Below are 26,192 nucleotides of genomic sequence, written 5' to 3'. Positions count from 1 at the left end.
ACTTCGCTGTTGAAAGGTATGTGACAGCTTGATAACCTATGTACAGTAAATACAATTCTTCCCATGTTTGCAATCTGTATGGTACCGAGTTTTCAAGTCTTAAAGTTCTTCAAGAACTTTAATATATAGTAAAGGGAACAATATAATCAATTGGAGTAATACAAAGTTAAATGTTATGTTTATTAGGCCCAGACTGACAATCTGTGGATTTTGGGAAATGCCAAAGGGGCTGCTGTAAGATGCCATAGACAGTCATTTATTGGACTGTTTGGGCCTCTATGTACTTAAAATGCCAGGGCCTATTTTGATTCCCAGACTAGGCCTGCTGTCTATGATCTAACCACTCTGATTCTTTCTACAGCTTTTGGATCCTCCCGAGTGTGGAAATGGCTTTGTTGAGGCCGGGGAAGAGTGTGATTGTGGCACTATTGCGGTATGTGCATTGTTAGTTTGACTTTAATAGGACTTTATTGGATGCTTATCTGCTTAGGTCTAGACTGTTTCTACCTTATTAAAGCCTCTATTGGGGTTAAAATGTTACAGCGGTATTTGTTGTCTTGAATCTCAGCTGGTAGTGCTCTTGTGTATTAGCCCATAAGTACGTATCATACTTTGGGCCATGTTTCCCCACTGTATGGGATAGAATAACATTTTACGTTGTTACTTGTCCTCTGCATTTTCTCACCTCACCCTTATTGTAGTGCTGTTTTACCCAAAGGTCTGTGTTTCCATTTCTGTTCCTTATATACTGTACTAAAGATGCTGCCTTCATTTCAGGAGTGTGCTGTAGAAGGAGGGGAGTGCTGCAAAAAATGCACCTTAACTCAAGACTCAGAGTGCAGTGATGGCCTTTGCTGTTCTGACTGTAAGGTAACACATCTCATTGTTCAGCCCCAGTGTTTGAGACATTTGTTTTAGCAAATAAACACCGTTCACTTGTGTTTTCCCAGTGCCTGAATAAACAAATGGTTTAGAGGGAAAAACTATGTCCCTGACAATGCCATACAGCAATTTACTGGTGTACCCAGGATGATGCCTATTAGGGCTGTGACAGACGGCTGTAATTTAAATCGCGGGTGGGATGGCATACGCGGCAATTTGCTGAAACCGCCAAAGTTGTCTTCGGAGGAAACTTCAGGCGACTGCAGGACATCGCAGTGACGCGTATGCCATCCCACAGGCGATTTACATTCTAGCCGGTGGGATGGCATTGTGGGGAGATTAGTCGCCTGTGACAACGAAGATTTGTCGCGGGGCCACTGCCTTAGTGGTAAGTGGGCTTTCACAACTGACATGTCTTACCCTTGGGTAACATAACAGATATAGGACGAACAATTGCTCCCCATACACTTTGTAAGTTTTTTGCTAAGTTCTTTGCGCTTTAGTGTTCATACCCCCCCCATCACCCAAAAAGTTTATTATGCCAGTAAGCAATTAGATTAATCTAAATATAGGTTGTGAGGTTTGTATAACTATTTAACCCTTGTGCTAAGTGCCCATAGTGGAGATCTGCCTATATCTCACATATACATCCCTGTCTGCATTCAGCAGTGCAATGTTCATGAGAGGAGGGTTAGCGGTAGCACACAGACTTCCCCTTGAATGACCACTAGCTTCCACATTATTCAGATATGCAAGCTAGACAATTTACGCCACTTAGCAATCCAGCCCTTGCGTATGGGGCTTTAATAAATGACACTATTTGAATCATACCTGCATTATTGTTCCAGACCAGTATAGGCTAACAAGGCTGGAAAAAAATTATTTGTATTAAGTTTGTGCCAGCATGGTTTTATGCGTAACAGATCTTGCCAGACTAATTTAGTTGCCTTTTATGAGGAGGTGAGCAGGAACCTTGATGCTGGAATGGCAGTTGATGTCATCTACTTAGATTTTGCTAAAGCGTTTGATACAGTACCGCACAGAAGGTTAATGATCAAATTGAGGAATATTGGCCTAGAACATAATATTTGTAATTGGATAGAAAACTGGCTGAAGGATAGAGTACAAAGAGTGGTGGTAAATGGAACATTTTCTAATTGGGCCAGTGTGGTTAGTGGAGTACCGCAGGGGTCAGTCCTTGGTCCTTTGCTTTTTAACTTGTTTATTAATGACCTGGAGGTGGGCATAGAGAGTACTGTTTCTATTTTTGCTGATGACACTAAATTGTGCAAAACTATAAGTTCCATGCAGGATGCTGCCGCTTTGCAGAGCGATTTGACAAAATTGGAAAACTGGGCAGCAAACTGGAAAATGAGGTTCAATGTTGACAAGTGCAAAGTTATGCACTTTGGTAGGAATAATATAAACGCAAACTATCTACTGAATGGTAGTGTGTTGGGGGCATCCTTAATGGAGAAGGATCTAGGGGTTTTTGTAGATCACAAGTTGTCTAATTCCAGGCAGTGTCATTCTGTGGCTACTACAGCAAATAAAGTGCTGTCTTGTATAAAAAAGGGCATTGACTCAAGGGATGAGAACATATTTTTGCCGCTTTATAGGTCCCTGGTAAGGCCTCACCTTGAGTATGCAGTGCAGTTTTGGGCTCCAGTCCTTAAGAAGGATATTAATGAGCTGGAGAGAGTGCAGAGACGTGCAACTAAACTGGTAAAGGGGATGGAAGATTTAAGCTATGAGGTTAGACTGTCGAGGTTGGGGTTGTTTTCTCTGGAAAAGAGGCGCTTGCGAGGGGACATGATTACTCTGTACAAGTACATTAGAGGGGATTATAGGCAGTTGGGGGATGTTCTTTTTTCCCATAAAAACAATCAGCGCACCAGAGGTCACCCCTATAGATTAGAGGAACAGAGCTTCCATTTGAAGCAGCGTAGGTGGTTTTTCACGGTGAGGGCAGTGAGGTTGTGGAATGCCCTTCCTAGTGATGTGGTAATGGCAGACTCTGTTAATGCCTTTAAGAGGGGCCTGGATGAGTTTTTGAACAAGCAGAATATCCAAGGCTATTGTGATACTAATATCTACAGTTAGTATTACTGGTTGTATATATATAGTTTATGTATGTGAGTGTATAGATTGGTTAGTATAGGTTGTGTGCTGGGTTTACTCGGATGGGTTGAACTTGATGGACAATGGTCTTTTTTCAACCCTATGTAACTATGTAACTATGTAACTATAAATTATTACTTGCTAAGCTAATGGCACATATGGGGAATTAAATATAATAAAAACTCTGCCTCCAAATCATTTTTTAAGTGGGAATTGGCTGGGCCTGGCAATAAGGCAAGTCATGGGATTACTGTTCAGTGCAATTTGAAGAGATAACAGGGGAGTCATAGCATTTTGATGCTGTTGAGATAATTTACAAAGCTAGTGCAATGTGTAAACTGTGCATGTGATCCACCACACCACAGTTTATCAATATGGTTGCTAATTTGCATTTTCATGGGAAAATCACATTCAAGTTGCATTTTGACTGAATCAGAGTGGGTGCAACTGGCATAATTTTTATCATGGAGTGCCAGGGACAGATCGATAAGGTGAATGCCCTAACAAAGCTCTATTACTGTGGCAAGTGCACCTTAACCTTCCATTTGATTTAAATGCAATTACTGACAAGAACTATATAAATTTTCTTTTTTTTGAAGTTCAATCCTAAAGAGATGATCTGCAGAGAAGCTGTAAACGACTGTGATATCCCAGAGACCTGTACAGGAAATTCAAGTCAGGTAATTGGGAAGGATAAAAGTTGCATCTACTAGAAATTACAGCAAGATGTTATAGTCACTTATGTCATGTAAGTGTGCAACTGGGGTCAATGCTCTTTTATTGGTAAGCAAAGGAAATACCAAGAGACAAATCTTATCTCAGGAACATTCAAAGGCATTTCATTCTTAGGCCAATGTCTAATGGGGTGCATGATTGCTTCCCCCTTTTCCCCATTTCACTTGGTTGGATCTGGACCTGTGCAGCATATTTGTAGCTGAATTGGTCAAAGGGGAGTGTGTACTTAGCATTAAGAAATAAGCCCTTTGTACTCACCTCACCGTAATACAAGCAACCTACTATAGGTATTAAAGGGTATTATTGTCAAGGTATTAGATTTAGGAAAAAAATCTAATAAAAAAAATCTAATATTGCAAGAAGAATGTATTTCCATATACCTGAGATGTTTTTGTTCCCTCAGTGTCCTGCTAACATTCACAAACTGGATGGATACCAATGTGAAAGCATGCAGGTAACCTTGCACCTATAATACCCTGGTGGCTCTGGCAGTTACATATGTGAAATCCTTATTCTGGTTCGCTTATGGATACTACTAAATCTCTTTCCTTCCCAGGGTCTCTGTTTTGGAGGAAGATGCAAAACTAGAGAGAGACAGTGCAAGTATATCTGGGGTGAAAGTGAGTATATATGAGAAATATGTGGAATACGACATATGATGACCCAGACTTTGATTAAGGTCCCCTTTAACTAATAACAAGATTACTGGAAAATAATGGTATCAGTGCTTCAATCATTGTTGCATGAATATATAGGGCAGCTAATAAGTTGTTACCCTAAATCTTAATCTTCTGGTGTCAGAGCAAATATAGATTGTCCCCCAAATCTATGCTAACCCAGTCCCCTTTCCCACTACTGCCTTCCTCCAGAGGTGCCAGCCCCACAGTTTTGGAACACTGCTTTAGGGACACTTTCAAATACAAAAGCTTCTTTGTTCCTGCACTTTGAAATGTACTAAATTGTGTTGTTAGACACAACTTCATATTCATGAAATATTAAAGGAGACATATAGGATAAATAAAAAAAAAAACACTCTAATCTTATAGGCAATTATAAATTATATATGGTGCTGGTTTTCCTTTGGACTAAAGATTAATCCTACCTGTAAAAATGGCCCCTTTATTGGAGTTCCCTATAGATCCTCTCAGGTCCCTGTCCATGTTTCAAATGAGGGGTGGGTGTGTCCTAATGGTCCCTGCCAGAAGCACAGTAGAAGGGGGATAGCCAATCATAGCCCTGTAGTCATACAAGTAAAGAAAGGCTTCAGTTTTCTATCAGGTCAGCCTACCTGCTGATTGGTCATAAGCACAAAAAACAGGGAGCACTCACCGGATAGGTTCCGCGTACATAGTGTCCCGTGCTGGCACATCCAATAACGCCCCCGATCCAGGCGTGGCAAGGAGCAACACAATAAATATAGTAGGATGGAGCACGCCAGGACAACTATGTTAGTAAAAATAAAATAAACTTTTATTTTTAGCTTCCATTAAAAACATGTAGAAAAAATAGCAAAACTGAAACGGCCTTGAGCCATGAAACGCGTCAAGCTGGGGGGTTTCAGTTTTCCTATTTTTTCTACATGTTTTTAATGGAAGCTAAAAATAAAAGTTTATTTTATTTTTACTAACATAGTTGTCCTGGCATGCTCCATCCTACTATATTTATTGTGTAGCTGCTGATTGGTTGCTATCCTACAGTGCAGTGTGCTGAGTGCCACTGGCTCCCCTACACAGCCTGGGAATGGAGGCAGCAGGAAGTGGAACAGATGGGCAGAACTAGTAAACATTTTTAATGAATCAACCTGAAACACTACTTTTAAGGCACATTCCTTCTATATTTAGATGAGTACAATTAATTTGCACAATATTCTTTTTCACACAAAATGTCCCCTTTAGTACTTCATATTTGCACAGAAGGTCTTATAGAGACAATTAAGTCACATTTACAAAATTCCCTTGGCCTTAGGGTCGAATGGGCACACCTGGGTGTAGGTATATGGGTGTATACCATAACAAGACACTACATTTGACAAGTCAACAGTTTGATCCAACATTTTGGTCACATGTGGTGACCTTCCTTGGGAAGGCAGTGTCTTTTTAATGTGTTGTGTATGTGAATATGGATGTGCAGTATTTTATTCTTTGTCTATAATAATAAGAAAAAACCTCTTTTGATTTCAGAAGTGTCAGCTGCAGACAAATATTGCTATGAAAAGCTGAATATTGAAGGCACAGAAAAAGGCAACTGCGGTAGAAATAAGGAAACCTGGATACAGTGCAACAAACAGTAGGTTACAGAGGGAAGTTATAGCAGGAAATAATGTGCAATTAGAACAGAATTCACAGAATTCTAAAGGCAGAGAATGGGATTGTTAGTAGTGCCCTGGCACTTGTCAGATATGCACTGTAATTTGCCTGCTGCTAAATATGTAAGGAGTACATACTACATATACTGAGGTTTTTGTGTGAGACATCTTCTGGGGAAAAATGGGCCATTCTGATGCATGAACCCTCTCCTACCATTGCTCCAGTCTGCTTAATTATTTAAAAAAGGGGGATTTAGGGGCCGATTCACTAAAGGTCATTAACGCTTATTAACGCATAGTTTTATACGTTTAAAAGTGTTCGATAATTAAGTACCGATTCATCAAAGTCATTTTGCATGCATTACTACTCATATCGCATGTGCAAAAATCCTGATTATCGCAAAGTGGTATTTCCATCGCATTGAGGTAATTATCGAATAGAAATAATACTAACGCATACTTCACAGACATATTTGAAGCGTTAAAAGCATAAAATGTGGCGATAATTACCGTGAAACTTAACGCCTCCCAGGAGTAGGAGTTACTGAACAAAATTGCAGCTGGTGATTGTCTGTGGTGACAATGGAGTTTGCAGTAGGATTTTTTCAAGTATGTGATCGTCCTAGAATGATGCATCCTTCAGTTTTCAGGGAAATGGTAATTTTCAGAACAGTAGTTTTCAGAAAGTAATTGCTACGTGCGTAATAGCGTGCACTAATATCAGGTGCTACGAAAAATATGTCATCGCCAGATAAATAACGACAATAACATCGCTTCTTAATTCAGACAAGTGTCCTTTTAGTGAATCGATCGTTAATTCGCAAAATATAAGTGGCCCGATTCACTAAAGTCCGAAATAAGGAGTGCTATTTATAGCATGCGTTAAAAATCTTATCACTTCTTATTTTTCGCTCGATTCACTAAAAGGACACTTGTCATAATTAAGAAGCGATGTTCTTGGCGTTATTTATCTTGCGACGACATATTTTCAAGCAACGTGCTGCGTAATATGTTGTGCGCTGCGTAATATATTGCTTGAAAATATGTCGTCACAAGATAAATAACGCCAAGAACATCGCTTCTTAATTATGACAAGTGTCCTTTTAGTGAATCGAGCGAAAAATAAGAAGTGATAAGATTTTTAACGCATGCTATAAATAGCACTCCTTATTTCGGACTTTAGTGAATCGGGGCCAAGAAGTGATAATATTTTTAATGCATGCTATAAATATCACTCGGTTTTTTTCGGCCTTTAGTGAATCAGCCCCTTAATGTGTGGAAACAGCCAAACAGTAGATAAGCTTGCCAATATACATCTGTTTCACACCCTTTTCTGTGTTCTACATTTTTCTCCCAATTACATTTTTGGCCTTGGAAAACAATGTTGATAAGATAGCCAGCATTTTACCCGCTGTGTTTTTCATTGCATGGAAACTTACATTTGTACAGTTCTTTACAGCCTTTATTTATGGAAGAACCATAGCTGTATCACTGGGAGGTTTCTCCTTGTGGCTTTACACTTACACATTTAGAAAAAAGAAGAGAGCTGGCGTGATACCAACCTTTCCCTTTCCAATTAACAAATATATTGAGTGTGCCTAGGATAATGGATTTTCCTTCCCCATCTGCTGAGCTTTAATTCATCTCCATATTTTGATACATTGGCCGACTTCTGCCAGTCATTTATTTCATGTGTATCCTAATTACAATCCTGACTATAGCTCTGAATTTTATAATTAAGACCCACTTGCAGATATACAATTTTATTTTCTAGCTGATTATCAATATTCCTATATATATTCATGACAAAAGCAGGTTTTGTACAAAGACATTTCTATTTAAATGACTTATTTTATATGTAATTTGTTCCAGAGATGTACTATGCGGCTATCTCTTGTGTACCAACATTTCGAGTGTGCCGAGGCTCGGGGAGCTGGATGGAGATGTTACCACGTCTTCAGTTGTAAATCAGGGAAAGCTGTATAACTGCAGGTAAATATTATTCAATGTAATTGAAATGGAAATTAAAGGGAAATTGTATTTCTTGTTTATTATCGAGGTATTGCTCAATATTTTTTTTCAATTGACAGAAAAATACAAGACCACAGCATGTTGTACTCCTGCATAATATGTATTTACCCCTATACATATATGCAGATATGCAGTCAAACAAATGCTATATTAAAGGAAAAGTAAAGTCACAATCATTTAGGGTACCAAAAGTTAGGCACCCCCAGTGATTGTATTCACTTATCTATACCCCAAGCTGGTATTGCTGTTAGCAGAAAACAGCCGGGGCCCAAAGTCCTTTGTATCGAGCACCACAGAGCGAACCCGTTCTTCCACTTCTTTCTTCAAAATCCCAGGGCCGATGCATACACAGCAGAGTGAAAAAGCTGGCCTTTTTATAAACTACAGGCAAACTGATAAGCCTCTCTGGTTATGTTTCCCATTTCCAGAATCTGCATTGGGTAGCTGTTGTCACTAGAATAGGTCAAATACATAGAGGCACATTTTTAAAAATTGAGATCTATTTTCAAACTTAAATTTTTGAGGTTAATGTGTTATCACCTCTGTAACTGCTGTAAATGTTAAGGATCCTTGATTTTTTTTTTTTTTTTAAATCATAAAAATTTTGTGGGGTTTGTCCTTTTAGCGGTGGGCATGTAAAGCTGGACGAAGACACTGACCTTGGTTATGTGGAAGATGGCACTCCTTGTGGCACTGGCATGATGTGCCTTGAACACCGATGTCTTCCCATCGATTCCTTCAACTTCAGCACTTGCTTGGGCAGCACAAACAAAATTTGCTCAGGGCATGGCGTAAGTATTTATACTACTGGGGGTGCTGGATTTAGAATACTTTCCTTAGTGCATGCATAAACTTATAGAATAAACACAATTTTCATTTAATTTTTTTATTGGCACCAGTAAGGAAATGTGAGGGAAAGTGCAAAGCTTGTTGCTAAGCAGACCTGGTTATATTCAGTGTATCCACAAACTTTAATCAAAGAAGGAATAGGGCTTAAATACAAAGGGTTTCAGCTGATGTATTGTGACTACCAATGTCATTTTGGTGTTGCTTTTGATATATGGCCTTTTCTGATTGGAAGTTGAAAGGCACGTTATTATTAGTCTCAGAATGTACTATACCTGCCTGATTATCTGTTGCTTGCTACAGCACCACACAGTAAAATTTCATTTACAAACCACTCAGTAACAACAAGATTCAGCAATGTATTATCTGAATTGTCTGAATCTTGTCCCTATTGCATGCAGTATTCATCAGGAAGAAGGATTAGGGCAGGCGATAGAACATAGCAAAAAAATAGTAGCTCCCAATTTTCTTAGGTTGAATGTTACTGCTGCCAAATATTACAGCTCCTAAAGCAATTATGAACAATATTACTTTTTTTACAATGCAAATAGACGTCATTCCAGATTGTGACATATATACAGATACCAGATACCATACATTTATATAGTATATCATGAAAGCTGTACTGTAGTCTGAGCTCTGCAGATAGGCCCTAGCCTTTTACATCTTATGCAAAGTTTGGATTTTGGTGGCAGGTTTATATTCTGGATTAATCTTGACAATCACTTTCCTCAGGCATCAATAACCACAACATGGTGGCTTTCCATTGCCACTCATAATTCCATTTATTATTTGCAGTGGCCTTGAAACCTATAGCCACTTATATTATGGCCAATCCTAGGATACCCGGCCTGCACCTAGGGGACAGGGAGAAAAATGAATCAGTTATGCTGATGAAACCTTGTTTAGCTTTCATATACCAAGATACACATTCTTATTCAGAATGAATAATCTTTCTGTGTCTCGGGACTTCAAATATAACATTCTATCTATAGATTGTACTCCTCATCCCAGGGTTGCTCTGCCTGTACAGTGGCTTTAAGAAGTAAAATATCTGGGCATAGTTTATTTTAATAAAGAATGGTTGGGACCTGGGGTTTCTGAATAAGCGGTCTTTCTGTAATTTGGATCTCCATACCTTCATGCTTTAACACTTTATGCAAGGGTGTTAATCCCTAGAGTGCCAAGATGAATAAAAGTTTTATAAGGTGCACAGCACCCTTTGCACAGGATGGAATCCTACACTAAAGCACAATGGGGGTTATGTAATAAAAGACACTAAGTTTGCCCAGGAGCAGTATCCCGTGTCTGTTCCTCCGCTGCCCATTAGAACTGCAGTGTTATACCATGTCTTATAGACACATCTGTTTGGCATTTGCAGGTATGTAGTAATGAGGTCAAGTGCATCTGTGATAGTTTTTGGACAGGAGACGACTGCAGCAATTTCCTACCTTATGATGGTATCATTAAGCCAGATGAAGGCCATAGAGATGAAGGTCAGTATAAGCTCATTGTTACTTAAGCTTAGCACCATATTCTGCTAGGGGATGGTCTAGCTCCAGCTGTTACCATGCTGTACAAAGGATGCGAGTGTGGTATGTATGGATATAATATGAATATAGTGGTAGAGCGTCACAACACAGTCTGTCTGTCTGTGTCTGTGTGACTGCTATAGGGATAAGAGCTTGTAAACTCCACTGGGACAGGGACTGAGGTCCCCTTGTTACCAGCCCTGTCACATGATAAATAATGGCTAATAATAACTAGAGGGACCCACATGCATTGTTTGATCCAGTTACACTATACTAACAGACAATAAATGTCACTTTGTAAGAAGATCTACTTTATTTTTGCAGGTGTAATTAGCACAAACATAATCATAGGAGCCATAGCTGGCACCATTCTAGTGCTGGCACTGGTGTTAGGAATAACCGCATGGGGGTACAAGTAAGTCCTTTTGTTTCCTATCATCTGTCTTTCCTTATGGTTCTGCATGTCCCTTATATACATGCACAGCCCGAGCTACCTTAGGGCCCCTCCACACAGATATTGCATGATCCACACGGATGTAGTGCAGTAAGAGCAGCATTAGGTACCCAGCTTTTCTGTGCTTCTGTGGGATAGGTATTTTCTCTTTTTTTCTTGGCAAATGAACTTAATCTGCATAAGTTGGAGCTACCATAATGCTTGCCTCAGATCAAAATATATCAGCAGACTGAGTGAAATGTTGCACGGATTTAAAAACATGAGCTGTGGCAAGCATTAAGGCAGATCCCACCTATATGTATAAATAGAAGGTAAATGCTATGTAAAAACACATGTATCTGATAAATGGACAGAACCTCATATTCATGTTGGTGTGTTTTGTCTGGTTTTAAGGTTTGGTCATTGTTGTTGTTTATTTTACCCATTTGAAGTTCACATTGAGTAACTCTTTCTTTTCTTTTGACATGAAAAGAAACTATCGACGAGAAAGGTTAGTGTTCTGAAATCCTTATTGCTTACCACAGACTGAATTATTTGTCCTTTAACATCAGCCATGACAAACATGTTCTCATTGACATCTCCAGTGATAAACAGTATTGGATTATTATGAACAGTTTGTGAGATAGAATACACAAAGTCCCATAATCCCATGCTCTGGGTGCCTTATGTAAGTATATATGTATACCACAAACCACAAAATAATTGATAATTGAAGTTTTATCTTTACTCACTGCACATGCTAAGTTTAGGATTTGTTGGAAATCATCAAAACACTATGAGAAAGTAAGATTACATCTGTCATAGAAGCAGATACCACAGGACTGTTCATTAATCATTGATGCAGGATTCACTGGTTTCTATCCTACCATGTAATATAAATCTGAATTAATTGCTAATCTGCCCTGTATGGTGACATTTATATTCTATATATACAGTATAGTGTTATCCCCAAGCTCAGGTAAGTGCCAGCAGCACAGAGCATATGCAGGGAATCAGCAGAAAAGAAGAAGGGGAGTTACTGGTTACATATTTTGGGGGCACAGATTTTTATGACTAAACTGCTGCTTTAGTTGCAGTGCATCTTATCTTCATATTACATCTGTTTTTTTGGCCAAATATCAGTTAGGTAAGTCCACCAGAGGGCCCCATACAGGGCCCTGGCACGAGAGCCTTTTTAAACCCTGCCCTTGTTGTTCCTGGAACTCAGTAAGCAGTGCCTTACATTCTGCAGTCTCTTTAATGAAAAGAAAGTGAGATTCACCCTGATTATGTGCTGGGCATATTATTGCTGGAATGTAATCAGTGTCACACTATGGCAACTGGGCCTTTCTTGGCTCATATTCCTTGTACAATATGCATATTAGCAATTGTGCTAGTTTGTTGTGCTAATTGTGATACTCACACTCATTAAATAAATAATGCAAGCGGCATGTGTGGAGTCATCTATAACAGTGGTGTAACACAAGGACTTATTGCTCCTTATTCCTGGGCACACGTGAGCAATTATTATGTAGCACTAACATATTCTGCAGCACATTACAGAGATTACACATCCTTGCCCCAGTGGAGCTTGCAGACTAAGGTCCCTATCACAATGACACACACATTAGGGTCAGTTTAATCAAGGGTCAATTAGCCTGCCTGTATGGTTCTGAAGTGTAGGAGGGAAACCACACAAACCCAGGTAGAACCTACACACACCGTGCCCTGGCTGGAATCAGGCTTATCATACAAATATGTATGTACATATGTTTATCTTTATTTATAAAGTGCTACTTATGTACGCAGCGCTGTACTGTAGAAGACATTAATATAAACAGGGGGTATTAAGATAATAGATAAATACAAAGTATTACAATAAGCACAAAAAACATAAAAGATACAATTGCAGTAAGATAAGAGTCAAAGACACAAGAGGATGGAGGTCCCTGCCCCGTAGAGCTTACAATCTATATGGGAGGGTAACTTACAGACACAAATAGGCAAATATAAGTGCTGTAGGTCACAGTGGGTGACATTACAATATGTGACTTTTCAATTAACACAAAGATTCCCACTATTTCTAATGAGACATGCCAAGAGCAGCTGCTTGTGTTTTGCCATGTGGAAAAGACAACAATCCACGTGTGCCACTGTACTCTGTGTATATTAAGAGTAACCTGATGGAAATACTGAAGGATTCCTGCCGATGTGTTGATAACGAGCAGAGTTGTGTAGCAGCTCCTCAATGTTCTAAATCCGACATAGCTGTACATGTTCCATTTCCCCTGTCTGTTCCCCTTTCCTCTGAACTGATTTGGCTCTGTGTCTGTATGTGACGTTTCCATGTGCTTTTGTCTTGTTTTCTGACTTTACAATATCTATTATGCTTTAGACAAATACCCCAGGGAGATTATGTAAAAAAGCCTGGAGATGCCGACTCTTTTTATAGCGACTTGCCTCCCGGAGTCAGCTCAAACTCAGCATCTAGTTCTAAGAAGAGGTCTGCTATTCTGTCGCATTTTCAGATATCTGCCTGTTCCATCCCACATTATTCCATTAGTCAGAACATTTCATTATTTTGCAGAAGGTTTGATTATATTTTTTTTCTTCTTTGTGGAAATATATATTTTTAAAAGAATATCCAGTCTTTGACTACAAAGCAGCACTTGCCTCTCTAGTGGGGTTCTTATTAGTAAGGATTTGTGGGTCAAGGCAATTATTGGAAGCTGCCAGGCTTCAGTACTTACCTACAGCAGCAAGTTAGTGTAACTATATCTATATATCTCCTATTATGAAGAGTTCCCCAGGGACGGGCAGAAGTCTATGTGAGACAAGCCAGGTACATATTCAAAAGGGATGGGGATCATTTCTAAGCATCAGATTATGCTTAAATCCATAATATTTGGGATTTATGATACATATTCTTTCTTAGATCAGTAAGGGGATACAACTGGTATCAACATTCAATTGTAACAATGATTTATAGCTAATTATTCAGCTCCTTTGAAGTCAAAGAAGAATTTATAGTAATATTATAGAGTAATGCATCTCTTGTACTGCATGGAAAGATACAACTGTATTTGAACTTCTTGGCCGTTGCCCGATTGTTACTTATATGAAAGCTTAGCATTAGTAGTCCTCAATGAGATCCTGAGTATAGTTAGTAAAGCATGCCCGCATATTCTAATGTGTCCCTACAATATCTGTTCTCCATATTTCCATTTGTGCATGAGTATGAATTGCCATACTGCTCAAGCATTCTCTTTAGCAGTGCTGTCCAGCTGGAGGCCAGTGGACTGGATATGAGGCTTTATTAGGCCCCAGGCCATAAAGATTTATTTATGAGTTCATAGTAATAAAACCCAGCCAGTCATCACAAGGGTACCATTATAAATGGCCCATAACTTGGAAGCTGGGCTGGGATGCTCTAAAGTAACAATAGCAGTGATATGGCAACTTATACTCATAGATATCACTAGAAATATGTGGAAGAATGACGGTATATTTAAAGAATAAGGAAAATCAGTAGAGGAACCTATGGTATTGAGTCTGGACTGGAATTCAAAATGGGCCTTGGCATTTCAAGTGCACCAAAACAGCCCACCACCAGCCCAATAGTCTATGGCATCTTACAGCAGCCCCTCTGGCATTTGCCAGAATCCACAGATTGCCAGCCCAGGCCTGCCAGGCACCCTCCAGTAATTAGGGCTGCTTATCTTGGGCTCTGGGCCTGTTCTCCTCTTTGCTAAGAAACGCACCGGGCTGGGGTATATTTGTGTGCTGAAATCTTCCGTGTTTCCCACAGCTCCCCTTTGGCTTTCTGGGACCATTCCCATGTACAGTATAATACAGATCCAAATGTCAGTATACTGTGCAGGCACAACACATGTCCCAATGTGTTGTTTGGCTAAGAAGATCACCATTCTGGGTGGGGGGGGGGCGCTGTGTGACAAATAGGTAACCCCTGTGATTTTTACTTTCCTTGTCCATTAAGGAAGAATAAACAAAAGGCAAGCCCTACCTAACAAAGGTGTTTCTCTTACATCTAAACAGATGTGGTAATGTATTGTCACCTGTTGTTTCTTTTCTGATGTTACAGCATCATTATGTTTAAAGGATCCATCTGATCCATATTGATGTGGGCACATTGCAAACCTATTGGCCTGGGGCTAAATACCTTTTGTGTTAATTAGGGATGCACCGAACCCACCCTGGCGGATTCTGACAAATCCTGAACCGAATTTGAATTAAGATCGGGAAGAGTCACACGCGCAGAAATTTTTTTTACCCCCTGCCATTTAACCCCTCCGAGTGCTAATTAGCATATGCTAATTCAGATTAGATTTGGCCTTCAATCAAAAAAAGGCTGGATTTGGCCCGAATCCCAAACCAAATCTGGGATTCGGTGCATCCCTAGTGTTAATGTAAACTTTTCTAGTTTATTATTATGCTTATAACATACATGGGTATGCCCACCTCCCTCTGGAGATGTCGTTGAAGCACCATTGTAGGTATCCCTTTGTCTCTATAAGCTACAGATAAGCAGTGTCGGACTGAGACTGCAGGGACCCACCAGAAAACCCTGGCCCACTCTCACAACTTTAATTCCTCCTCTCCTCCCTCAGACTCTTTATTATCCTAGTCTCTTTCCTCTACATACTATACTCTATCAAGCTTCCTTGTTCTCATACAGAAATGACCATGAAATAGACTAAATAGTTAGAAGCAAGAGGGCCGGCTGACACCTGGGCCCACCGGGAGTTTTCCTGGTATCTCGGTGGGCCAGTCCGACACTGCAGATAAGGCAGTTGCTATATGCAATGGTAATGTATTTCTGCATATATATCTGTGCCAGTGCCAGGGATGCCTTGTAGCCCCTAATGCTGAACAAGATGCCTCCCAGTACTGATAGGCTGAGATACTGGAGTTATGGGCAACAGCTGGAATTTTATGAGTGTGACATCCTTATTGTAGGCAGCCCATATATTTCCCAGCTGGCAGCAGAGGAACAGCTCTAATGGGGACACATAGACTTGTGCGCTCATGTATCTATAAAGTGCTTTGTTCTTGATAAAAGGGCAAGTGAATATGTTATTATGCGGGAAAGCTAAGCATGCTTCTTATTACTGAGTCACATCCCTCACCCTAGAGTAATTTAATCACTTGTGGCTCTCGGAGATATAGGGCTCAGAGCTGGGACCATCATGATTCATGAACAATGCCATTTGTCGTTGTATTCCATCCTGCACATCCTAACAAGAACACTTAGACAAATCAAAGCTTATGTTGTTACTTTTCAATTAAAGCAAATTTTGAAAAAAGCTCCCATTGTACCGGCAAAACCGACTAAGTACTTATTTTGCTTCTAAATCACATAGACCTGTTTCATGTTTCTTTTGATGCACTCTGTTCTCCAGCCCTCCCCATTCATCTAATACGCTGTCTTTATTTTCCTGTCTAATTCATATGGGTTTTTTTTATAAATCCTTTTTTGTTGTTTTCGTTGTGCAGCCAAAGCTTTGTTTTGTGATGTTGGTGTAGGAGAAGCACAAAATGGCCGCAATGCAGTCCCTGCTGCAAGTTAGATATCACAGATTCTGTCTTCTGCTTCCCAGGTCCAATGGTTTATCCCACTCGTGGAGTGAAAGGATCCCGGACACTAAGCATGTCTCTGATGTCTGTGAGAATGGTAGGCCACGAAGTAACTCCTGGCAAGGTATGTGCTTGGTCTTAAAACCTGCCAAATATGTTGTGGGTCTTACCAGAGTCAGTCTGGATTGGGCAAAGCATATTCTAGTACAAAAAAACGGTGTGCCATGTCAAGGGTCATGTGATAGGGGCCAGATATGTTATGGACCCTCACAAAAAGCCCCAAATGGCTTTCCATTGGAGAACCTATAAAAAGGGCACCACACTCACTGGGACTTCATGGAAAAAAAAAAGTTTTATTAAGAAAAATTGAAACATTTTCAATGTCCCAGAGTGAGTGCGGTGCCCTTCGAGTTTTTTAGCGCTAAAAAAACTCGAATTTGAATTACGGTATGTTTCAAAAACTTGAATGTCTGGTATTTGTTAAATATAAAAGCTGGTGAGTTTCTATAGAAGTCAATGGGAGTTGTTCTAGGCAAGGTCAAGGAATATTTTCTATTCAAGATATTTGAGTTTTTGAGTTTTATTTGAGTTTGTAAACTCTAAATTTCTAGGTATCCAAGTTTTTTCATTTGAACGTGTTTACCACATTAATAAACAAGTGAGCATTGGATATATGAGTTTATTCCATTTATAAAAACAAACTCGAATTCACAAACTTGAAAATTCATATATAAGCTCATTAGTCTCTTTTTGGGGAATCTGAGACTAAATCCTGAAAATTCTCCATTCAATAACTGAATCAGCCAATAAGATGTGACTTAAGCCAGATATAGTCTGTGTCAGACACTAGCCCTGCTCACGCTTCAATGTGAAAAAGTGAAATGTAAAGACTGAAAACAATAACTTTGTGTTCCTCCTTATATAATCACAAGACTAATGTATCATATCAGCAGCGCTAGCCCAATGTGCTAAACCTACAACGACACACTTTGAATTGTTTGTACGTAAAGTGGGAGGCTGCTTGGCTTGATAAATCAGGGGGTATTTCTATGCATTTGCCCTCAGGCACTGATACATAATTCCCAATGCATGATATATGGGCCAACTGCTTAGTTATTATGCGTGTATGACCCATGTGTATAGAACTTAGGAATGGAAACACACTGGTTTATAAGGCCGCTTTTTTTTTTTAAGAAACATTTTGATTTATTTTTCTGTATTTAACATTTCTGCAGGGAACGTCAGCAGCAGCAGGAAAAAACTCAGAGGAAAAAGATTTAGGCCACGATCTAATTCTACAGAGTAAGTACACTGAACTGTTTCTGAAGCAAACCCTTAAAATCATGTGACTTTAGGTCACACATTAATAAAAACGCAATTTTTTTCTGTACACCCTTTTCCCGTTTATTTTTATTCTTTCCTTGCCCTAATCAGTTTGGGATCCAAACAAAACCTTTTGAGAAAGATTCTGGATTCACATGGATCCAACAAAATGTGCATTTGGTGCATCCCAACTTTTAAATAATGGTGGAGCACTGGCAGAGAACTAAGAATGCTGGGAGATTCTAAGTACTGGGACTAGACTGTAAGCTCCACTGGGGCAGGGACTGATGAGAATGATGCCCAGCAGGCACCTTGTTCATTAAAGATTGCACGTTTCTGATATTGTCATACCTTTTTACATATACATTCTGTTTGTACTTCTTATAATATGTCCTTTATTCTCTTTATCTCTATTGTATTAGGACCCTTTCACCTGCCAAGTCTCCATCATCATCTACCGGCTCTATAGCATCTAGTAGGAAATACCCATACCCTATGCCACCACTGCCTGATGAAGAGAGAAAAGCCAACAAACAAAGTGCAAGGGTATGAAATACTGTATTCCTGCAGTTGTGTGGGCTCAGGCTATAGCCCCTATACCCTGCTATAGCCCCTACACCCTTCTATAGCCCCTACACCCTTCTATAGCCCCTACACCCTTCTATAGCCCCTACACCCTGCTATAGCCCCTACACCCTGCTATAGCCCCTACACCCTTCTATAGCCCCTACACCCTGCTATAGCCCCTACACCCTGCTATAGCCCCTACACCCTGCTATAGCCCCATCACCCTGCTATAGCCCCTACACCCTGCTATAGCCCCTACACCCTTCTATAGCCCCTACACCCTGCTATAGCCCCTACACCCTGCTATAGCCCCTACACCCTTCTATAGCCCCTACACCCTGCTATAGCCCCTACACCCTGCTATAGCCCCTACACCCTGCTATAGCCCCTACACCCTTCTATAGCCCCTACACCCTGCTATAGCCCCTACACCCTTCTATAGCCCCTACACCCTGCTATAGCCCCTACACCCTGCTACACCCTTCTATAGCCCCTACACCCTGCTATAGCCCCTACACCCTTCTATAGCCCCTACACCCTGCTATAGCCCCTACACCCTTCTATAGCCCCTATATCCTGCTATAGCCCCTACACCCTTCTATAGCCCCTACACCCTTCTATAGCCCCTACACCCTTCTATAGCCCCTACACCCTGCTATAGCCCCTACACCCTGCTATAGCCCCTACACCCTTCTATAGCCCCTACACCCTGCTATAGCCCCTACACCCTGCTATAGCCCCTACACCCTGCTATAGCCCCATCACCCTGCTATAGCCCCTACACCCTGCTATAGCCCTACACCCTGCTATAGCCCCTACACCCTGCTATAGCCCCATCACCCTGCTATAGCCCCTACACCCTGCTATAGCCCCTACACCCTTCTATAGCCCCTACACCCTGCTATAGCCCCTACACCCTTCTATAGCCCCTACACCCTGCTATAGCCCCTACACCCTGCTATAGCCCCTACACCCTTCTATAGCCCCTACACCCTGCTATAGCCCCTACACCCTGCTATAGCCCCATCACCCTGCTATAGCCCCATCACCCTGCTATAGCCCCTACACCCTGCTATAGCCCCTACACCCTTCTATAGCCCCTACACCCTTCTATAGCCCCTACACCCTGCTATAGCCCCTACACCCTGCTATAGCCCCTACCCTACCCCCCTGCTATAGCCCCTACACCCTTCTATAGCCCCTACACCCTGCTATAGCCCCTACACCCTTCTATAGCCCCTACACCCTTCTATAGCCCCTACACCCTGCTATAGCCCCTACACCCTGCTATAGCCCCTACACCCTGCTATAGCCCCTACACCCTTCTATAGCCCCTACACCCTTCTATAGCCCCTACACCCTGCTATAGCCCCTACACCCTTCTATAGCCCCTACACCCTGCTATAGCCCCTACACCCTGCTATAGCCCCTACACCCTTCTATAGCCCCTACACCCTTCTATAGCCCCTACACCCTGCTATAGCCCCTACACCCTGCTATAGCCCCTACACCCTTCTATAGCCCCTACACCCTGCTATAGCCCCTACACCCTGCTATAGCCCCTACACCCTGCTATAGCCCCTACACCCTGCCAGGGGCGGGCCAAGCCGACCGGGCGCTCTAGGCAACCCAGTCGGATACCTCGCCCCTGCACCCCCCCCCCTCACGTTTCAGCGTGTATGCGCAGTTCCGTGGGGGGGGGGGCAACGGCTACGCGATAGTTCATTGCCCCCTCCGTGTATTGACAAGCGGCAGGGGCAATGAAAAAGGAGCTAGGGGTAGGCAGGAGAGCCTCCTGTCTGGCGCCCCCAGTCGTTGCACCCTCGGCAGCTGCCTCTTCTACCTACCCCTAGTTCTGGCCCTGCACCCTGCTATTAGCCCCTACACCCTGTTTCATGGAGACACCCATGTGTAATAAACATGCATACAGTAATTACACAGACACCAGGCTGAGAATATTCCTACTAAAATACATTAAATTAGATAAAAACATTGAGTACCTGACAGATCCCTGTTCTAATGGCAGGTATCCAAGCTGTCAAAGTTATATTACCTGTATCTGCATTGTGATTTTACCTTAAAGTAAAACTATAACCCCAGAATAAATACTATATAAATATTGCCCTTTTACATCTTTTCCCTTGAGCCACCATTTAGTGATGGGCTGGGTGTTCCCTCAGAGATCAGCTGACAGGAAATAATGCAGCTCTAACTGTAACAGGAACAAAAGGCAGAACTCTGTCCATTCATTGGCTGATGGGGCCTAGCATGTATGTGTGCCTTGGCTTGTTTGTGTGCACTGTGAATCCTATGATCCCAGGAGGCGGCTCTTAATTCTTAAAATGGCAATTTTCTATTTGGGATTACCCAATACCAGTATATTTTTATGAAAATGGTTTATTTAGATGAAACAGGGTTTTACATATGAGCTTGTTTATGCAATATATTTTTATAGAGACCTACATTATTTGGGGGTATAGTTTTCCTTTAAAAGGCTGAAGCTGCTGTACCTTTTGACCTGTATAAAAGCACTTGGCCTTCAGCCTCTTTATATGGTCATCGAACTCCTTGTTGACTTATAATATCCTTATATTTTACAGTAGGGGGTACATTATTCACCATATAATATATATCTAGTATAAATAAATTTGAAGCAACTGGACTTGTTTAGTAATCATTGAAGACGTTTCACTACTCATCCGAGCAGCTTCTTCAGTTCAACTGACTGGTATGGGAAGGCCTTTGTCAAAACAAGAGCAACTAAGCCCAACAGGAACACCAAAAGGAATAACCGTCCTGAGGCAGAGAGAAGGCGCAATATAGTCATCCCCTATGTAGCAGGAGTGTCGGAGAAACTCAGGAGAATTTTCAACAAACACTACATCCCTGTGTTTTTCAAACCTAGCAACACACTGAGACAAAAACTTGTACACCCAAAGGATCCAACACCAAAGGAAAAACAAAGCAATGTTGTATACGCAGTCCAGTGTAGCGAGGAGTGCACAGACCTGTACATTGGTGAGACAAAGCAACTGCTCTCCAAGCGAATGGCTCAGCATAGGAGGGCAAACACTACAGGCCAGGACTCTGCTGTCTTTCTACACCTAAAAGACAAGGGACACTCCTTTGAAAATAGCAATGTCCAAATTTTGGACAAAGAAGACCGCTGGTTTGAAAGAGGTGTAAAAGAGGCCATTCATGTCAAAGTGGAGAAACCATCCCTTAACAGAGGCGGGGGACTTCGACACCATCTGTCTGCTACATACAATGCTGTTCTAACATCTGTACCCCGGCAGTTTCAGAACTCTTCACACATCCATTCATACAACTCTAACAAGTAACACCTGTTTGAAGAGTTGCATGATACTTTGGTAATCCTTTCAAAGTAACTCCACAGCATTCACACCTCTGTGAGTTTCAGATGTCACCTTTCTGAAGAGTTACATAGTGCCATTGTGATTGGATTAGTGGAAGAGTATATATGCTGAGGACTTCCCATACCAGTCAGTTGAACTGAAGAAGCTGCTCGGATGAGTAGTGAAACATCTTCAATGATTACTAAACAAGTCCAGTTGCTTCAAATTTATTTATACTAGATATACCATGACCTGGATGAATGAAAATCTTCATAGACATATAATATATAGTTTGGTCATTTCCCTATGGAACCAAACTGTAAATTATATTCTTATAGTCGGTATTTAGTGATGTCATAAGTTATAATCTGCGCTTGGTGATGTAATTTCCATCACATGACTCACTAAAACTTGTATATTATAATAAAGTACCCCCTGTTGTAAAATATGTCACCTCGGAGTTCCTGGATAAGGTCATGGAACTCCTTGTTGACTTCTAATATTCCTATATTTTACAATAGGGGGTACTTTACGCTACTAACAACCTTTTATATAGTAAATAATCAGTGCTTAGTGTTAGTACTAGTGGTTGTATAGATAGTTTATGTATGTGAGTGTATAGATTGGTAGGTGTGGGTTGTGTGTGCTGGGTTTACTTTGAAGGGTTGAACTTGATGGACTCTGGTCTTTTTTCAACCCTATGTAACTATGTAAATAACTAATATATTATTTGTGATCTGTTCTGCAGCTCTGGGAAACCTCCATATAAATGAGCGGAAAACACTTTGCTCCATCGGTTAAAGGCATCACCTGCTGGAGAGTCCCCTCCGCATCCTCCATATATCTGATATGTCATCCCGCGCCCCCCCCACCTCATTCTTCAACCCCAAACTAATGGACCATGGCAACCTCGGTGTTTACAGAGAGTCCTCTTTACTGCGGCTGTTGGGAGGAGTCTCTTGCGACCAATTACAACTTATAGGGGATTACAAACAATGGCTGACAAGGACAGAGCAGGGAAAGAAGAGAGTATTTTTATGCATGAGAAATTATCAATATCTTTTGAGACGCCGGTTATAAGTACCATGTAGAGCAGCGACCTCACCAGGTGGCAGAGAGTCAATGGGGCCCACTCATTTGGTAGCATGCAATCACTATGGGAGATTATGTTGACTGCATGCTCATTCTGTATTCCCATCTCCAACGATAAGACTCCAGCCCAGCATGCTATCATGGCGAAGATATTTTTTTTTTTTATTTTAATGGCCAAATTATAAACAAAACAAAAAAAAAACCCACCAATTTTGTACATATGTACATTTTAAATGGTATAAATACATTTATTACATAGTAGCTTATTTTGTCAAATGTTTAACAAGCCGTTCCGTAAGTGAACACACCGCTAGCATTTTACATGGGTCTGCGGAAGGAAGTAGAATGATCCAATGAGCACTGAGGGGATTTGGCTGAGAACATAGAGCTATATAGATAGAATCAGTCAATTACCCATAGCTTTTACACTTTAGATAGAGAAATAGACCTTTCCTATGTAGAGAAAAGGGCATTGGGGGAGGGGAACGAAAACGAATGCTTTGATATGTCTTGACAATGATTTTTTTGCCATATATTTTGCAGGAAATATAGATAGAGATTTCAAAAGAAATGCACAATGAATCCTAAGCATTACTGTATAGAGAGAATTTACGTTATTTAGGGAGGATCTGACTAATGGACGCTCAGAAACCTATTCCCGCCATCTGTCTCTGGAGTTGGTAGAATGACTGTCGATATTGATCGTAGGATCCAAGGAATTTCATAGCAGCTCTCAAAGCCAATATATATATTTCATACGTCCAAGCACAAGCTTGGGGACACGATATTTCCTCTATCTACGGATACGCCAACGTCAATACTGTGCCTTTCTGAAGTTCCGACTGAGAGCGAGAGGCTTGGGACAAACATAGCGACACATGCTCTAGGGGAGAAGGATATTTATGTGGCTACTGGAGCATTCTCCCAATCAGCGTTCTCTCTTACTCTCTCTATGTATATAAGGCAGACAAAGTGGAATGTAACAATCCTTATTATTTGGTAGCGCTTCCCTTGTATTGGTTATGCTGTAGCTGTTTGTTAGCGCACCGGTGTCTGTGTATGCCTTCAAGCGCTCATTCTCCAACCTTGCCATCCTCCTGTAACTGGTACAACAGCTTCTCTGCACCTCATCACAGAGGGGTAGAAGAATATCCTGCGGAGAGGAAACAATAAGCCTCATAATGATCTGTAGAAGGGAAGCTCAGCTTGTGGCAATATGGAGGCAGCTGACCTGATCTCTCAGCTTCCCTGTAGGAGGGATTCTGGGAGTCGGAAGGCAGCAATAGCCACAGGGCCACCAGTTGTACTTTCCTCATATATATCCAAAGCCAACCAGGACTGATGTGTGGCTAAGTCTTTTTACATTTTCTATACCGTTAGTATGGCAACCTACAGCAGCGCTGTTCCATTTGTGGGGTCAATTTTATAAGCTCCATTGCCATCGTTGTAACATAAGGAAGAAACAGTACAGAATGTCACCATGTTATGTAAAAAGCTTTCATTTTATTTTATATGTTTCTCCTGTCAGCTCCCCCAGGTTTCCTCTTTTGTACAGTATTCCCACTATATAGGCCTGTATTCTGGCCATAGGCTAAGATAGCCTCATGATTAACTGCAAGAAAGCAATAGACGCGCTGAGCCATTCAGATCAGTTGGTGTCGGCAGCTGAATGTATTTGATAACAGGAAAAATATCCATAAAATAAAGTGGGCTTCATTCATGGCAAGTACAGCGTATGTGTGTCTCTCCTTCCTGGTTCTGCACAACTGAAACTGTCGGCCAGTGCACGAGGGGGAGTGAATAGGAGCCACGGTTCCCTTTTGGTGATGTGCATCATTCAACCCACGCCCGACCCCAACCCGCAATCCCTTAACCCGCGCCCGACCCCAACCCGCAATCCCTTAACCCGCGCCCGACCCCAACCCGCAATCCCTTAACCCGCGCCCGACCCCAACCCGCAATCCCTTAACCCGCGCCCGACCCCAACACGCAATCCCTTAAACCGCGCCCGACCCCAACACGCAATCCCTTAACCCGCGCCCGACCCCAACACGCAATCCCTTAACCCGCGCCCGACCCCAACACGCAATCCCTTAACCCGCGCCCGACCCTAACATACAAAATGTTACCATTGTAGGACCCGCACCCAACCGATACCCACGTCTTTCCGCTCTGTATGTTATTTCCCCAGTCTGACCCGCACCCAACCCAAACCAGCAATGGTTGCCCAAATTTTAACCCTAAACTGCCTGGCCTAATGGTCAACCCACACATCACTATTCCCTTTCACTTTTTCATCTACTAATGACCATGCACTTGCTGGCACTATGAAAAGGCAGCCTTACTACGTGTGCCCCCTTGTATGCTCCGTCTGTGCCCATCCTGTAGGCCAATCAGATAGTGTACCAGATTATGCTGTGTGTGGCTGCCAGGTATAGGGTATATGGCCTCTTAGTAACAATCCACTTGAACAGGTCCTGTAGGGTCTTGGCTGTCTTTTAGATCACTATCATGAAAACCATTTGATAGTGCTGATCCAACCATGGTTATATGGCCCACCCTATATTTAATGCTGTCCATCAGATCTAGCTACGCCTGCAAATGCCTAGGCATAATAATATGTAGGGTTCCCAACTACACTATTTTACACACACTCTGACAAAGGCAATTACAGTTGCAAAGTTTGCACCAGGGTCTAGTAACCCCATAGTAACCAATCAGCAATTAGAATTTAGTGACCAATACAATTAAAGCAAGTGTTTGGCTAAACTGAACCCACAGGCACAATCACACAGGGGCACAAATTATTCCAATCCCTGAAACCACACACAAAGTTTTTCCTAATACAATTTTTTTTACAGAATGTTATTTAAACCTCCATTTGCATCAGAACCAGAAAGTGTCACCATCATTATCAGTCACATGATGCCATGACAGTCTGAAGTGAAACTGTTCCAATGTCTAAATGAATACCCTGTTTTCTATTTGTAATTTATGCTCATGGGTATGCTTCTATTAATGATTTAAAGGGACACAGTCCTGAAAATAAAGAGATTTTATCTGTGCCTGGAGACTCTTGTCTACTATTCACTAAAATATAATGCAACCACCATCGCTGATCAACATATTCCCACTGCTACTACTATAAGTAATCCAGTCATAGACTGACTATCTAGCCAACTGGAGGTATATAGACAGATGAGTGCGCTGCTGCAGGCTGAATAATGATCACTACACACTTGGATATCCTTAGGGTGGTGCTTGTATTATGGAGAGGAACCCTTGGTTTTTCAGAGTGAGAGATAATACAATCTATATACAGAGTGTGCTAAAGCCACTGCCACCCCATAATAACTGAGCTGCTACACAAAAGC

General features: G+C 41.4%; 1 protein-coding gene across 3 annotated transcripts in view; it reads left to right on the top strand.

The window, feature by feature from the left end:
• The window catches only part of adam22 (ADAM metallopeptidase domain 22), a 115,403-nt gene extending 89,520 nt beyond the window's left edge, over window positions 1-25,883 (top strand). Inside the window, exons 16-31 of one of the 3 annotated variants that reach the window (XM_031903285.1) lie at window positions 362-433; window positions 778-870; window positions 3,603-3,683; window positions 4,142-4,192; window positions 4,295-4,358; window positions 5,919-6,024; window positions 7,916-8,035; window positions 8,700-8,865; window positions 10,302-10,416; window positions 10,777-10,867; window positions 11,379-11,396; window positions 13,281-13,475; window positions 16,504-16,604; window positions 17,716-17,782; window positions 18,226-18,349; window positions 22,475-25,883. In XM_031903285.1, coding sequence (XP_031759145.1) covers window positions 362-433; window positions 778-870; window positions 3,603-3,683; window positions 4,142-4,192; window positions 4,295-4,358; window positions 5,919-6,024; window positions 7,916-8,035; window positions 8,700-8,865; window positions 10,302-10,416; window positions 10,777-10,867; window positions 11,379-11,396; window positions 13,281-13,475; window positions 16,504-16,604; window positions 17,716-17,782; window positions 18,226-18,349; window positions 22,475-22,495 — 1,485 coding nt within the window. In that variant the 3' untranslated portion in view covers window positions 22,496-25,883. 3 annotated transcript variants of the gene reach the window in all.
• The last annotated feature ends 309 nt before the right edge of the window (window positions 25,884-26,192 follow it).

The sequence above is a fragment of the Xenopus tropicalis genome, chromosome 6 (genome assembly GCF_000004195.4).
Source record: "Xenopus tropicalis strain Nigerian chromosome 6, UCB_Xtro_10.0, whole genome shotgun sequence".
NCBI classification, from domain to species: domain Eukaryota; kingdom Metazoa; phylum Chordata; class Amphibia; order Anura; family Pipidae; genus Xenopus; species Xenopus tropicalis.
The sequence above is the reverse complement of the archived record's forward strand: the minus strand, read 5'-3'. Positions and strand labels throughout refer to the sequence as shown.